This window comes from Vipera ursinii, assembly GCF_947247035.1.
Source record: "Vipera ursinii genome assembly, chromosome: W".
Classification (NCBI taxonomy): domain Eukaryota; kingdom Metazoa; phylum Chordata; class Lepidosauria; order Squamata; family Viperidae; genus Vipera; species Vipera ursinii.
In genome coordinates this window covers 27,265,873-27,278,749 of record NC_139522.1, presented here as the reverse complement: position 1 = coordinate 27,278,749, position 12,877 = coordinate 27,265,873, and the positions used below count along the sequence as shown (strand labels likewise).

Sequence of the window (12,877 nt, the reverse complement as noted above, 5' to 3'; positions counted from 1 at the left end):
GAAAATGTGGATGAATGTAAAAAACAGATGAAAGAATTTTTTAATATAAATATGTATAAGGGTACCTCTATTGAAATGGTTTGGGATGCAAGTAAAGCCTATATGAGAGGAGTGTTGAATAATAAATATAGATGTAGACTGGAATATAAGCGTAGAGTTAGAGGACGAAATCAAGAGGAAAGAGAAGGCTCTAATTTTGAACCCATCTGATAAGAGGGCGAAGGAAGCAATTACTTTGTTAAGAGGTCAGTTTAATATGTTGATGGCAGATCAAGTGGCATCTAACTTACGGTATGCTAAACACAATACTTTTTGTAATGCTAATAAGCCGGGTAGGTGGCTAGCTTATTTGTTAAGGAAAAAACAAAGGTCACATAACATAGATAAGATAGAATACAAGGGAAAAGAGGTGTTTCAGCAGAATTATATTAAAAAGGCTTTTGTTGAATTTTATTCTAAGTTATATGCTGGGGATAGAATTCAAGCTTTAGATATAGATAGATATTTACAAGAAGTGAATATCCCTGTACTTACACAAGAGCAAAGGGAAGGGATGAATCAACTGATAAATGCTGAAGAAATTATTTTAGCAATTAAACAACTTAAAGTGGGTAAAGTACCAGGAACAGATGGTTTGACTGCCATTTATTATAAAAATTTACAGTTAGAAATGGTGGAACCTCTAAAATAATTATTTAGAACAATTCAATCTGGAGGACAAGTGCCTCCATCGTGGAAAACAGGTTTTATATCATTGATTCCAAAGGAAGATCAAGATCTTACCCAAACCAAAAATTACAGACCAATATCGCTTTTAAATACTGATTATAAGATATTTGCTAAAATTTTAGCAAATAGATTAATGAAGGTTATGCAGCAAATGATTCATAGTGATCAAACAGGATTTATAAGTGGTAGACAAATGAAAAACAATGTGAGATATATTGTGGATTTATTGGAATTTTTGGAGAGAAATAACCAGGTCTCTGCAGCGCTGATCTTTTTGGATGCTGAAAAGGCTTTTGATCAATTGAATTGGCAATTTTTATTTAAAGTATTAGAGAAGATGGAGTTTGGGGATGAGTTTTTACAACCTATTAGAGCAATATATCAGAAGCAAACAGCTCAAATAATAGTTAATGGTAGTTTGACAGAACCATGTAATATTGAAAAGGGTACAAGACAGAGGTGCCCGTTGTCACCTTTGTTGTTTGTTTTAACACTGGAAATATTATTAAGATACGTGATTCAAATAAAATTAAGGGAATTAACATAAGAGATCAAGATTATAGATTGAGAGCGTTTGCGGATGACTTGGTTATTACATTAAGTCAACCGACTCAGTCGGTTGTAGACCTGATGGAGATAATACTGTTCTATGGAAAAGTTTCTGGATTTAAGATAAATACGCAAAAAACTAAAATATTGCCTAAAAATATGACCACAGAACAAAAGGTAGTCTTAGAAAAATTAACAGGATTTGAAATAGTTAAAAAGATTAAATATTGGGGGGTATATCTTTCAGTTTCAAAAGTGAAATTATATAAAAATAATTATGAATTGTTATGGTTAAAAATACAAAAAGAGTTAGATAGTTGCAAAAAATTACAATTGTCTTTATTGGGAAGAATTGCAGCAGTGAAAATGAATGTTTTACCAAAATTTTTATTTTTGTTTCAAATGATACCTATACTCAAAAAAGATTCAAATTTGGAAGAATGGCAGAAAGGTATTAATAAATTTGTTTGGGCAGGGAAAAGACCAAGAGTAAAATTTAAGATAATGCAAGATGTACGTGAAAGAGGTGGTCTTAAAATGCCCAATTTTAAACTATATTATGAGGCTGCGGCTTTATCATCAATTAGTGATTGGTTTAATCTAACACAAGGGAGATTATTGAATATTGAGGGATCTGATTTATTATTTGGCTGGCATGCATATTTATTATATGATAAGAAGGTGGATAATATCTTTAAGACACATATATTAAGGTATGCCCTGTTGCGAGTCTGGAAAAAATATCGATATAAGCTAAATTATAAAATACTAATTTGGGCAATACCTAAACATGCAATAGAAAATATAAGTGTGGGATTTAAACATGATGTGACTACATATAAAGAAATTCTTAGAATGGAAAGGAATGTATGGCAATTAAAGCTATTTAATATTTTAAAAGAAAGAATAGTGTGGACTTGGTTTCAGTATGGGCAGTTACAAGCTAGATGGAAGGAAGATCAGAAAGTTGGTATTTCGATAATTGATGAAAAGTTGGTTAAACAAATAAGAGATCAAAGTCCAGCGCATATAAGGAGGATATATAATGCATTGATAGAAATATTCAGAAACGGAACTTGTTAAAGATTGCATGATAAAATGGGCCCAGAATTTTCAGGAGCCCATAACGATGGATATCTGGGAAAAGATATGGGTCAGAAATGTGAAATTTACACAGGCACAAAATTTAAGGGAGAATTTTTATAAAATGTTTGATAGATGGCATTTAGATCCTAAAAAATTAGCATGTATGTATCCGAATTATCAGCCTAAATGTTGGAGGTGTGGTTGTGATGATGCAACCTATTATCATATATGGTGGACTTGTAAAAAAGTTAAAGCTTTTTGGCGCAATATTGGAAGGAGGAGGAACTGCCTACTATAGAAGAGTGGACTTTAAAAGTTTCAAACCTGGCAGAAATGGCAAAGATTTCAGCATATTTGAAAGAACAATCGCAACAGAGATATATTTTGGAATGGAGAAGATGGATTGATTATATTCAGAATAAATATGGGACTAGAAAGTTTCATTTAGTATATGAATAAGTATTAGTATTATATGATGTATTATTAGTTATTATTATTTAGTTATTTAGTTATGTTAAGAGGAGTTAAAGCGTGATAGAATTTAAAGTGTCTTTTTAGTTGGTTAGCATATTTTAGCTTAAGTTGGTTAAAGTTTATACCCTGTATTCAGCTCTGGGAAGTCGGGGGAGGGGGAGGGGGAGGGAGGGGAAGTGGGGGGGAGGGGAAGTGGGGGGGAGGGGAAGTGGGGGGAGGGAGTTTATGTTTTTTAAAATGTATCTTAAAACTTTTCAATAAAAAATAGATCCAGGACATTGTCAACTTTAGTTCTGGATGGGGTGGCAACTACCTGAGATGGATCTGGTCTGCAACTTGGGGGTTCTCCTGGACTCACAACTCCTGCTTGAAGAGCAGGTGGCAGTCGCAGGTAGGAGAGCCTTTTTGCACAACTTTGTGTTGTGCGCCAGATGCGGCCTCTCCTGGATCAGGAGTCCCTGTGCTCAGTCACTGAGGCCCTAGTCACCTCCCTATTGGAGTATTGCAATGTGCTCCACATGGGGCTGTCAAGCTATGAAGATCCTTGCTTTAGAACTGCCATGCTGCTTCTAGCTTGCCTACAGTCCTGGGGGGGGAGGTTTGGAGTGCACAGGTGGTTGCTATCAGTTTGAGAGCGGAGGTCATCAAAGAGATATTTTGGCGAATAGAAGTTTTCTTCTCATAGCAAACGTTTGAAGACTATGTGACCTGAACTTTCAGAGAGGGGAGGGAAAGTTTTACTCTTTTAATTAACCTTTTCCCGCCATATTGCCAGAGCTGGTATTCTTTCTACCATACTGGTATGCTATGCCTAATAAAGCTTTACATTAGAGATCACAATGTCTCTGGTAAAATTACTTCATTGGGCTTTTCAACCAGAACCATGACGCTACTCTTGAAGAGCATTTGGAGGCTATAGCTGATGCAGAGTGCAGTGGCGCAGGCAGTTCTTGAGGCCCCAAGGGTGGCCCATATAACACTACTGCTCCTTGAGCTGCATTGGCTGTCAGTCTGCTTCCAGGTGCAATTCAAGCTGTTGGTAATCACCTTTAAAGCCCTTCATGGTCCAAGCTACTTGAGGGACCATCTAATCCCAATGGGAATGGCCCGCTCCAGTCGTGCAGGCAGAGGAGGCATGCTGGGGGGCCCATAGGCCCGAGTATTCCAGCTGGTGCGGTCCAGAAGAAGGGCCTTCTCTGCTATTGCACCTGTCCTTTGGAACATCTTGCCCCCTGGAGTGAGGTTGGCAGCAACCCTCCTGACCTTCCATAAGAGCCAGTCAGCATTGGTTGCAAAATTACTTTTTCATCACCACCGTTAACTGCAAATGGTCGCTGTCCGAGGCAGTTGCTAAAGAAGAACTACCAGTATAGACAGGTGTGTGTATAGGAGAGGCATTTTCAGATAGAGTGTCTTCAAGATATTTAGAACTTCATCTGTTAAATACCATGAAGTAAATTTGGTATTACAATAGCTTCCAAACACTTTGCAAAATTAGCTTTACACAGACTATACATCACTTGTTTAAACAGCATTTCTCACTGTTTTATTATTTTTACTGCTTGCTCCCTTGACTATTTTACTGAAATGCACTTTAGAAGTGCATTAAATGGATAAAAGATATATTCTGACAATCTCAAACTTGTGGTTTCTCCTTTATAGATTTGGGTGGCACAGAAGTTTAATTATCATCATCTATGCTGATTTTAAAATAAAGTTATAGTTATATCAATTTTTATTTTTCCAAATGATATTATTGTCTTACCTTAAGGAGATTTGTCAAGTAATTCTTCAGTAATTCTTTAAGTCGTTTGTATAATTCCAAGCCAACAAACTGAGCTCCTCCAGGTGTTTGGCCTTTTTTAGATTTAGAAGTGGGTACACCAAGTGCTCGTGCTTGATTAGATTGATGTACACTAGTGCAGTAGTTATAAACATGACTGATAGATGAGTTAAGGAATATGTTGTATGCTACATATTACAATTAAACAGTAAATTAATACTTAATTTGTACCTTCATAATATATATACTGTATATCTCCACTACTAAATCACTGAAATTAGACCAGCAAATCACCTATTACCAATTTATGTCCCACTGATTTTCAATGAGCTTCTTTCCATTCAACAAATGATTCTATAATTCTTACAATATTCCTTGTAAAAGTTATTATTGGTACTCTTATCCCTCTAAAACAAATGCTGAGGATGAACAATGACCCACATGAATTCATAACACAGGCATAAACCTAGAATTCCCAATTCACAAGTTGCATTATGGCCAATTTAGACTGGTTATTTCAGAGATGTTTCTTTACAATAAGTTGTACAGAAGATACTGGAAAAAGCTCATTATTTTATGGGAAACTAACAGAATATCTGCCAAGAATGTTTCTGTCTTGCAATTGCAGAACTTTCTAGTTCTACTCTTTGTATATCAATAAGCGAAATCTCTAATATACAAATAACAAAAGCTAACCAAACAGAATGGAGATATATATCCAATTCATTATTATTTTATAAGGAAAACAATATAGTAGTGAGGACTTTGGGTAATTGAAATGGATCTTTGCAAGCTTGTTCTAGAGACCAACAAGTTGCTTAAATATTCTGAGATGCCTGTCTTTAAAGCATGTTGCAGATTTTTTTTTAAAAAAAAATCAAGATACTCCTAGCATTCAATGACAAATAGGCTTTAATTCCTGTTCTCAACAGATTTTATATTTGAGTGTTATGGGACATTCTTATATTCTTCTGTCTGGCTAAAAGCTACCTGTCCACCCATGTATTACTGGTGGAGTAGAAAAAGAAATATGGGAGCAAATGCAAATTCAGGGTACAGATAATGTATGGGCACTTAACGTTTTGGAAAGGCAGTGGGTTACAGTTACATGCAGCCAATGACCTCAGATTACCTACTCCTGGCACATACAGTAGGTACTGCTAGGATACAGAACTGGTTTGATTTTTACTTTTGCTTATGTAACCACCCTGCATGGTATAAATACCAAAGGGAAACATGGATGAGAGAACTTTCCAGTAAAGTTTATACCCATGTAGTTTTCCTCTATGGCTAAAAAAAGCCAGCATTTGGTCAACAAGCATTGTATCTTGAGCCAGTGAACTGGTTGTATGGATTTTTGAATTGTGGCCATGATTAGGAAAAAGCCACCTTAAAAAGCCCATTGCTGATCTTGAACACTATCTGTTGCTTTCTTCTTTCTTCAATTTTTACCCTTTTGAAGTTTCACTTGAAGTTCCAACCCCATCCAAATGCAAACTGGGTGGGAAGAAAATATTTTTCAACCTACCCCAATATGAATCATGAAAATAATGGTTATTTTCTAAAATAATTTCTAATATAATTTAAAACATACATGTTAAAAACTACAGTATGTATTTCAGTATAATGTATTACAATACTGTTCTTTTTCTTCAGTGTACAGTACAACTTGTACAACTGCTGTTTAGAGTGTTCTGCCATCTGTTCTAGTTCTACCTTTGTCACAGTTGATTCAAAATAATATACAGAATGTAGAATTCTGTAACAAAATACACTGCAGCCAATCCAGAAATGAAGAGTTATATAAAACATTCCATTTCATAACAATCAAATATTTGCTTGAAAAAAGTGCCATTCAGTGAGCTTCATCTCTGAGACAATATGCAGCTAACCTAAATATAGGATTAATTATTAACTGAGAGCCAGTTTGATCTAGTGGTTAAGGTGCTGGACAAGTAGTGGGGGAAACTGTTCTAGTTCTAGCTTAGACAAAGAAGCTAGATGGTGACTTTGCACCAGTCACTTTCTCTCAGCCATAGGAAGAATGCAATGGCAAATCATTTTGAAAATGTTGCCTAAAAAGCTGCATGAACTTGCCAAAGTTCAGGACTGAGTCAAAAGCACAAATAAATCTAGATATTGTTAGTAATATATATACAGTATTCCTATAAGCCTGTAATTGTAAACTTGAAGCTTCCTGAACACAGTAAGAGTTATCTCTTAAGTAGAAATGCATAAAATAAAAGATGAAAAATAGTTTATACAAATTTTGCATAAGTACAATACAAATGTAATACAGGTAATTTTTGTCCCCAAACTAAAATATGAAAAAAGTCCAATTTTACATATGACTAATCTTAAAAGTATGTGACAATTAAATAAGCCATATTTATTGTCACTTTATTCCACTTTATAGCACTCAGTTACAATTACTGGTAGTAGTGTATTAATAGTATTGCACCACTAATTTTCAAAATAAATTTTGAGGTTTGTACTTGAAAAAAGAGAAGGGGGTGGGATTTATAACTGACATAATTTAAATATGATTAAATATGATTGCCCAGGGTGGTCAAAGTTGTTCAAGTTGATAGCCTTCAAGTATCTGCTAGTCCAGAAGTCCTCAACCTGAACAGAATTGTGACCTCCTAAACTGATAAAGCTATGTGATTCCTCACCCCACATGGATAAAACTAAAGATTTTACCAGGTTAGGATCGGGCAAGAAGTATACCATTTATATTTAATTACATAAGTATATCAAATAAAATTGTTGTTGTTAGCTGCGAAGTCGTGTCTGACCCATCACGACCCTATGGACAACATTCCTCCAGGCCTTCCTGTCTTCTACCATCTTCTGGAGTCCATTTAAGCTCACGCCTACTGCTTCAGTGACTCCATCCAGCCACCTCATTCTCTGTCGTCCCCTTCTTCTATTGCCCTCAATCTTTCCCAGCATTAGGCTCTTCTCCAGTGAGTCCTTCCTTCTCATTAGGTGGCCAAAGTATTTGAGTTTTAGCTTCAGGATCTGGCCTTCTAAAGAGCAGTCAGGATTGATCTCCTCTAGGACTGACCGGTTTGATCGCCTTGCAGTCCAAGGGACTCGCAGGAGTCTTCTCCAGCACCATAGTTCAAAGGCCTCAATTCTTTGGCGCTCAGCCTTTCTTATGGTCCAACTTTCACTGCCATACATTGCAACTGGGAAGACCATAGCCTTGACTATACGCACTTTTGTTGACAGGGTGATGTCTCTGCTTTTTAGTGTGCTGTCTAGATTTGCCATGGCTTTCCTCCCCAGGAGCAAGCGTCTTTTAATTTCTTGGCTACAGTCCCCATCTGCAGTGATCTTGGAGCCCAGGAAAACAAAATCTGTCACTACCTCCATTTCTTCCCCATCTATTTGCCAAGAATTGAGAGGGCCAGATGCCATGATCTTGGTTTTCTTAATGTTAAGTTTCAACCCAACTTTTGCACTCTCCTTCTTCACCCGCAACAAGAGGCTCTTTAGTTCTTCTTCACTTTCTGCCATTAGAGTGGTATCATCTGCGTATCTTAGGTTGTTGATATTTCTTCCGGCAATCTTAATTCCAACTTTTGATTCATCTAGCCCTGCCTTTCTCATGATGTGCTCTGCATATAAGTTAAATAGGCAGGGCGACAGTATACAGCCTTGCCGGACTCCTTTCCCAATTTTGAACCAATCAGTGGTTCCGTGTCCAGTTCTCACTGTTGCTTCTTGACCCGCATATAGGTTTCTCAAGAGACAAATAAGATGGTCTGGTACTCCCATCTCTTTAAGAACTTGCCACAGTTTGTTATGATCCACACAATCAAAGGCTTTAGCATAGTCAATGAAGCAGAAGTAGATGTTTTTCTGGAACTCCCTAGCTTTCTCCATGATCCAGCGTATGTTGGCAATTTGATCTCTAGTTCCTCTGCCTCTTCGAAATCCTGCCTGTACTTCTGGTAGTTCTCGATCCACATACTGCTGAAGTCTAGCTTGTAGGATTTTAAGCATGACTTTACTAGCATGAGAAATGAGTGCAATGGTGCGATAGTTTGAACATTCTTTGGCACTGCCTTTCTTTGGAATTGGAATGTAAACTGATCTTTTCCAATCCTGTGGCCACTGTTGAGTTTTCCAAATTTGCTGGCAAATTGAGTGTAGCACTTTTACTGCACTGTCTTTTAAGATTTTGAATAGCTCAGCTGGAATACTGTCACCTCCACTAGCTTTGTTGTTGCTCAACTTTTCTAAGGCCCACTTCACCTCACATTCTAGGATGTCTGGCTCGAGGTCAGTGACCACCTCATTGTGATTATCTGGGACGTTAAGCTCATTCTTGTATAGTTCTTCTGTGTAATTTTGCCACCTCTTCTTAATCTCTTCTGCCTCTGTTAGGTCCCTGCCATTTTGGTCCTTTATCATGCCCATTTTTGCATGAAACGTTCCCTTCATCTCTCCAAATAAAATAAAACCATGCAACTAAAAAAATAACCAAATTCAAAATCATGTTTTTTTAAAAAAATGGGAAGGATAAGCTTGCTTAGTTTTGCATAAGTTTGGAAAGGTGGGTTTTATTGTTAAGACAGCCTTTCTCATAAACAATTAACATTTATTTTAGACTGTTATTTTCTGTTTATGACTGTAACTGCAGAAAATTATGATTTTACTGCTGGTTTGTCAAAGCAGTTTCAGCAAGAAGCAGCTTTTGGTGTGCAAACCATCACTGATATCTTAATAATAGGAATAGCTTGCTCCATACAACGAAATAGAACTGGAATACCCTCCTAAAGGTATAAATGTACCACCAAATTATGGACTCTGAATTTTAAAGTTCCCCAAATCAACACAGTTGATATTCCTAGTCCTTGAATATGAAACTGCTTAATGCTGATCCCCACCCCAATTTTATTTACATGTCTCAATACATACGTAGCCACTTTAATACATACATCCAGAAAATGACAATGGGCACAAACCAAGCACTCACTATAGAGAAGTTGACATGCAGCAATTTGTTTGGGAAGTAGCTTCAAAAATAAGGGTATGAAATAAATGCCTTAGTAGCTCTAAGGTTTAAGTTCTTAGATTGTTCTGGTTCCTCTCTCTCATGCTTTTTGGCGAAGGTTGTTGAGAGTGTGGTGGCGCATCAGCTTCCTCTGTTCCTGGAGGAAACTGATTATCTGAACCCGTACCAATCGGGTTTCAGACCCGGATACAGCACGGAGACGGCATTGGTCGCACTGGTGAATGATCTCTGGCGGGCTCGGGACAGGGGTTGCTCCTCTGTCCTGATCCTATTAGATCTCTCAGCGGCTTTTGATACCATCGACCATGGTATCCTACTGCGGCGTCTCAGGGGGTTGGGAGTGGGAGGCACTGTTTTACGGTGGTTCTCCTCCTATCTCCTGGGCCGTTCGCAGTTGGTGTTGACGGGAGGGCAGAGATCCGCCCCGAGGCCTCTCGTTTGTGGAGTTCCTCAGGGGTCGGTTCTCTCGCCCCTCCTGTTCAACATCTATATGAAGCCGCTGGGTGAGATCATTCGTGGTTTTGGGGTGGGGTATCATCAGTACGCTGATGATACCCAACTTTTTCTTTCCACCCCGAACCAGCCCAGCGATGCCCTCGCCGTGATGTCCCGTTGCCTGGAGGCGGTCCAGGTCTGGATGGGGAGAAACAGGCTTCGTCTCAATCCCACCAAGACTGAGTGGCTGTGCATATCGGCATCTCGGGCTAACCAGACTATTCCACCTCTAACGATGGGGGGTGAGGTGTTACCCCCCGTTGATAGGGCTCGCAACTTGGGCGTCCTCCTGGATTCACGACTCAATTTTGAAGACCATATAGGAGCCGTGACCAGGGGGGCTTTTGCCCAGGTTCGCCTGGTGTGCCAGTTGCGACCCTATCTGGACCGAGATGCCCTACACACAGTCACTCATGCGCTCGTGACCTCCCGTTTAGACTACTGCAACACTCTCTACAGGGGGCTGCCCTTGAGGACCACTCGGAGGCTTCAGCTGGTGCAGAGTGCAGCCGCGTGAGTTGTGATGGGGGTTTCCCGATACTCCCATGTAACACCTCTACTCCGCGAGCTGCATTGGCTCCCGGTTGCCCTCCGGGTGAGATTCAAGGTGCTGGTGATGACCTATAAAGCCCTAAATGGCTTGGGTCCGGGTTATCTGAGGGAACACCTGCTGCCGGCATCAAGCTCCCTTCGTCCAGTGCGCTCCCACAGGGAGGGTCTTCTCAGGGTACCGCCGGTAAGAGATTGCCGGCGGACAACACCCAGGGATAGGGCCTTCTCAGTGGGTGCGCCTGCCCTTTGGAACCAGCTGCCAGTGGAGCTTAGGACTGCCCCTGACCTCCGTTCATTCCGCCGGGACCTGAAGACCTGGCTCTTCGAGCTCTCTGGCCCAGGCTGAGAATTTTAATTTTAAATTTAATTTTAACTGGGGTTTTATTTGTTCAGGGACGGATATAATTTTTTTAACTGTTTTTAACTTTTGTATTTTTTGTTTTAATCACCTTGTAAACCACCCTGAGTCCTTCGGGAAAGGGCGGTATATAAATATAATAAAATAAATAAATAAATAAATGCTAGCAGAAACTGTTAGCATCTGCTCTGTGGTATCCAAGCTTACCTCCCGCATCTCATATATTTATCAACAAAATCAGCACCTCAATCAACTAAGAAGTTCTCCAAGTTCCTTTTTAAGGAGCCACAAGTATTGAATGCTTCTCAACTACCAGGAAACCTAGTTTATCTCCAGCATGATTATGGGTGTATCTACTGCTTCTCAACCACCTTAGTCCAACATTTAAACCAGGGGTGTCAAACTGCCGTCCCACGGGCTGGATGCGTCACACAGAAGCTGCACCCACCCCAGCTCTGGCAAGGGGGAAAAAAGTCACGAAACGTTGTGACACGTCACATGACATGGCGAGCTTGATACCCCTGACAAATACAACTCCAATGTTTGCATATACAAATAGCTGGAGGCCTACAAAGAACCTCCCACCTCCAGAAAGCCAGTCTTATAAACTGTAATGGTATGTGGGAATGACCTTGGGAGACAAAAGGAAGAGCCACAGGCTAGAAATCTATCTCAGCACACAGAAGGAAAGAAAAGAGATGTGGGAAGCATCTCAGAAGTTTTCTAGAAAGCAAAAGTAAAGGAGGGGAAAAACTCTTTCAGACTTGCAACATTCTTTTACTGTAACCTTACAATAAAGGTATTGTTAGTACTCATGGTTTGTGCTTCTTGTCTGGACTCCCACAAAGGGCTGACATAAACTCAGTTTTAGCATTTGTGTTATACATTGCTGTATTGTAAATTCCAAACAGCCCCCACTAGTCTGGCAAAAGGCAAGTGATTCCAAGGACTATATCTTAGTACCGTTCGATGGGCCACAGTCTGTCCAACGCAGACAATCTTTCAAAGAGAAGCTTCAGGTTTCCAGAACACATTTTATTCTTGCTCCTACCCCCAACTCCAAGCCTCCAGTCAAATTTCCTAGGCTTTTTGCAATGGGAGGCAAAAATGGATTGCAAATTCTCTGGAAAAGCATATCACTCCCATTTCTCCCAATTCTAAAACATTAGAGAGAATTAGGGTATCGATTTGTATGAATCTCACGTTTAAATGTATTGATCAAACCACTGAACAAAATGGCTCAAGTAAGATCAGTCATCTTAAGTTTTTCTTTGTACATATAAATCTTGGATTTTATGCATTCAAAATCAGACCTTAGTAATTCATCTTTAAAAAGTTAATATCCCAAAGTTGTCATTGCTTCAATTATGAAACAGGATAAAAATACATCGACACAACCATTAAAAACCACTTATTTAGGAGTGCATGTTAGGATACGTGTAGAGTTCCATATATCTGGACTTTGCCATGCTTTGCCTTGTATAAACTTGTTGAATGCCAGCTCTTAGGTCATCCCATATCTGGTCAAGACCAATTTGTTTAAGTCCATGAGGGTTCTGACTTCTATTTGATGACATTTTGAATTTCCTGTGAAGTCTTCCAGTGTAGCAGTAAGAAATCTAGTTAATCCTCCATCAAAGGCAGAAATAAATCAACATTACAAATTCTATTACAGTCACTCAGGAAAAAATGTTTTTTTTCATATAAAGGCTGTTACTGACTCACAACAAACTGTTGGGGAGGACAAAAAAACCAGATGTCTATTCAACTGCATATGTAAGTGTAGTAATAGCTAAAACAAACAGTTCTAAAACTTTAACAT

At 38.9% G+C, this 12,877-nt stretch overlaps 1 protein-coding gene across 1 annotated transcript in view; it reads right to left on the bottom strand.

Annotated features, from left to right (window-relative positions):
- The window catches only part of LOC310648308 (cullin-1-like), a gene marked incomplete at its 5' end in the record, with an annotated part of 390,312 nt that extends 377,680 nt beyond the window's left edge, over positions 1 to 12,632 (bottom strand). Inside the window, 2 exons of the mRNA XM_083376075.1 lie at positions 4,604 to 4,778; positions 12,493 to 12,632. Coding sequence (XP_083232201.1) covers positions 4,604 to 4,778; positions 12,493 to 12,632 — 315 coding nt within the window. The remainder of the gene's footprint in view (positions 1 to 4,603; positions 4,779 to 12,492) is intronic.
- Positions 12,633 to 12,877: the final 245 nt, after the last annotated feature.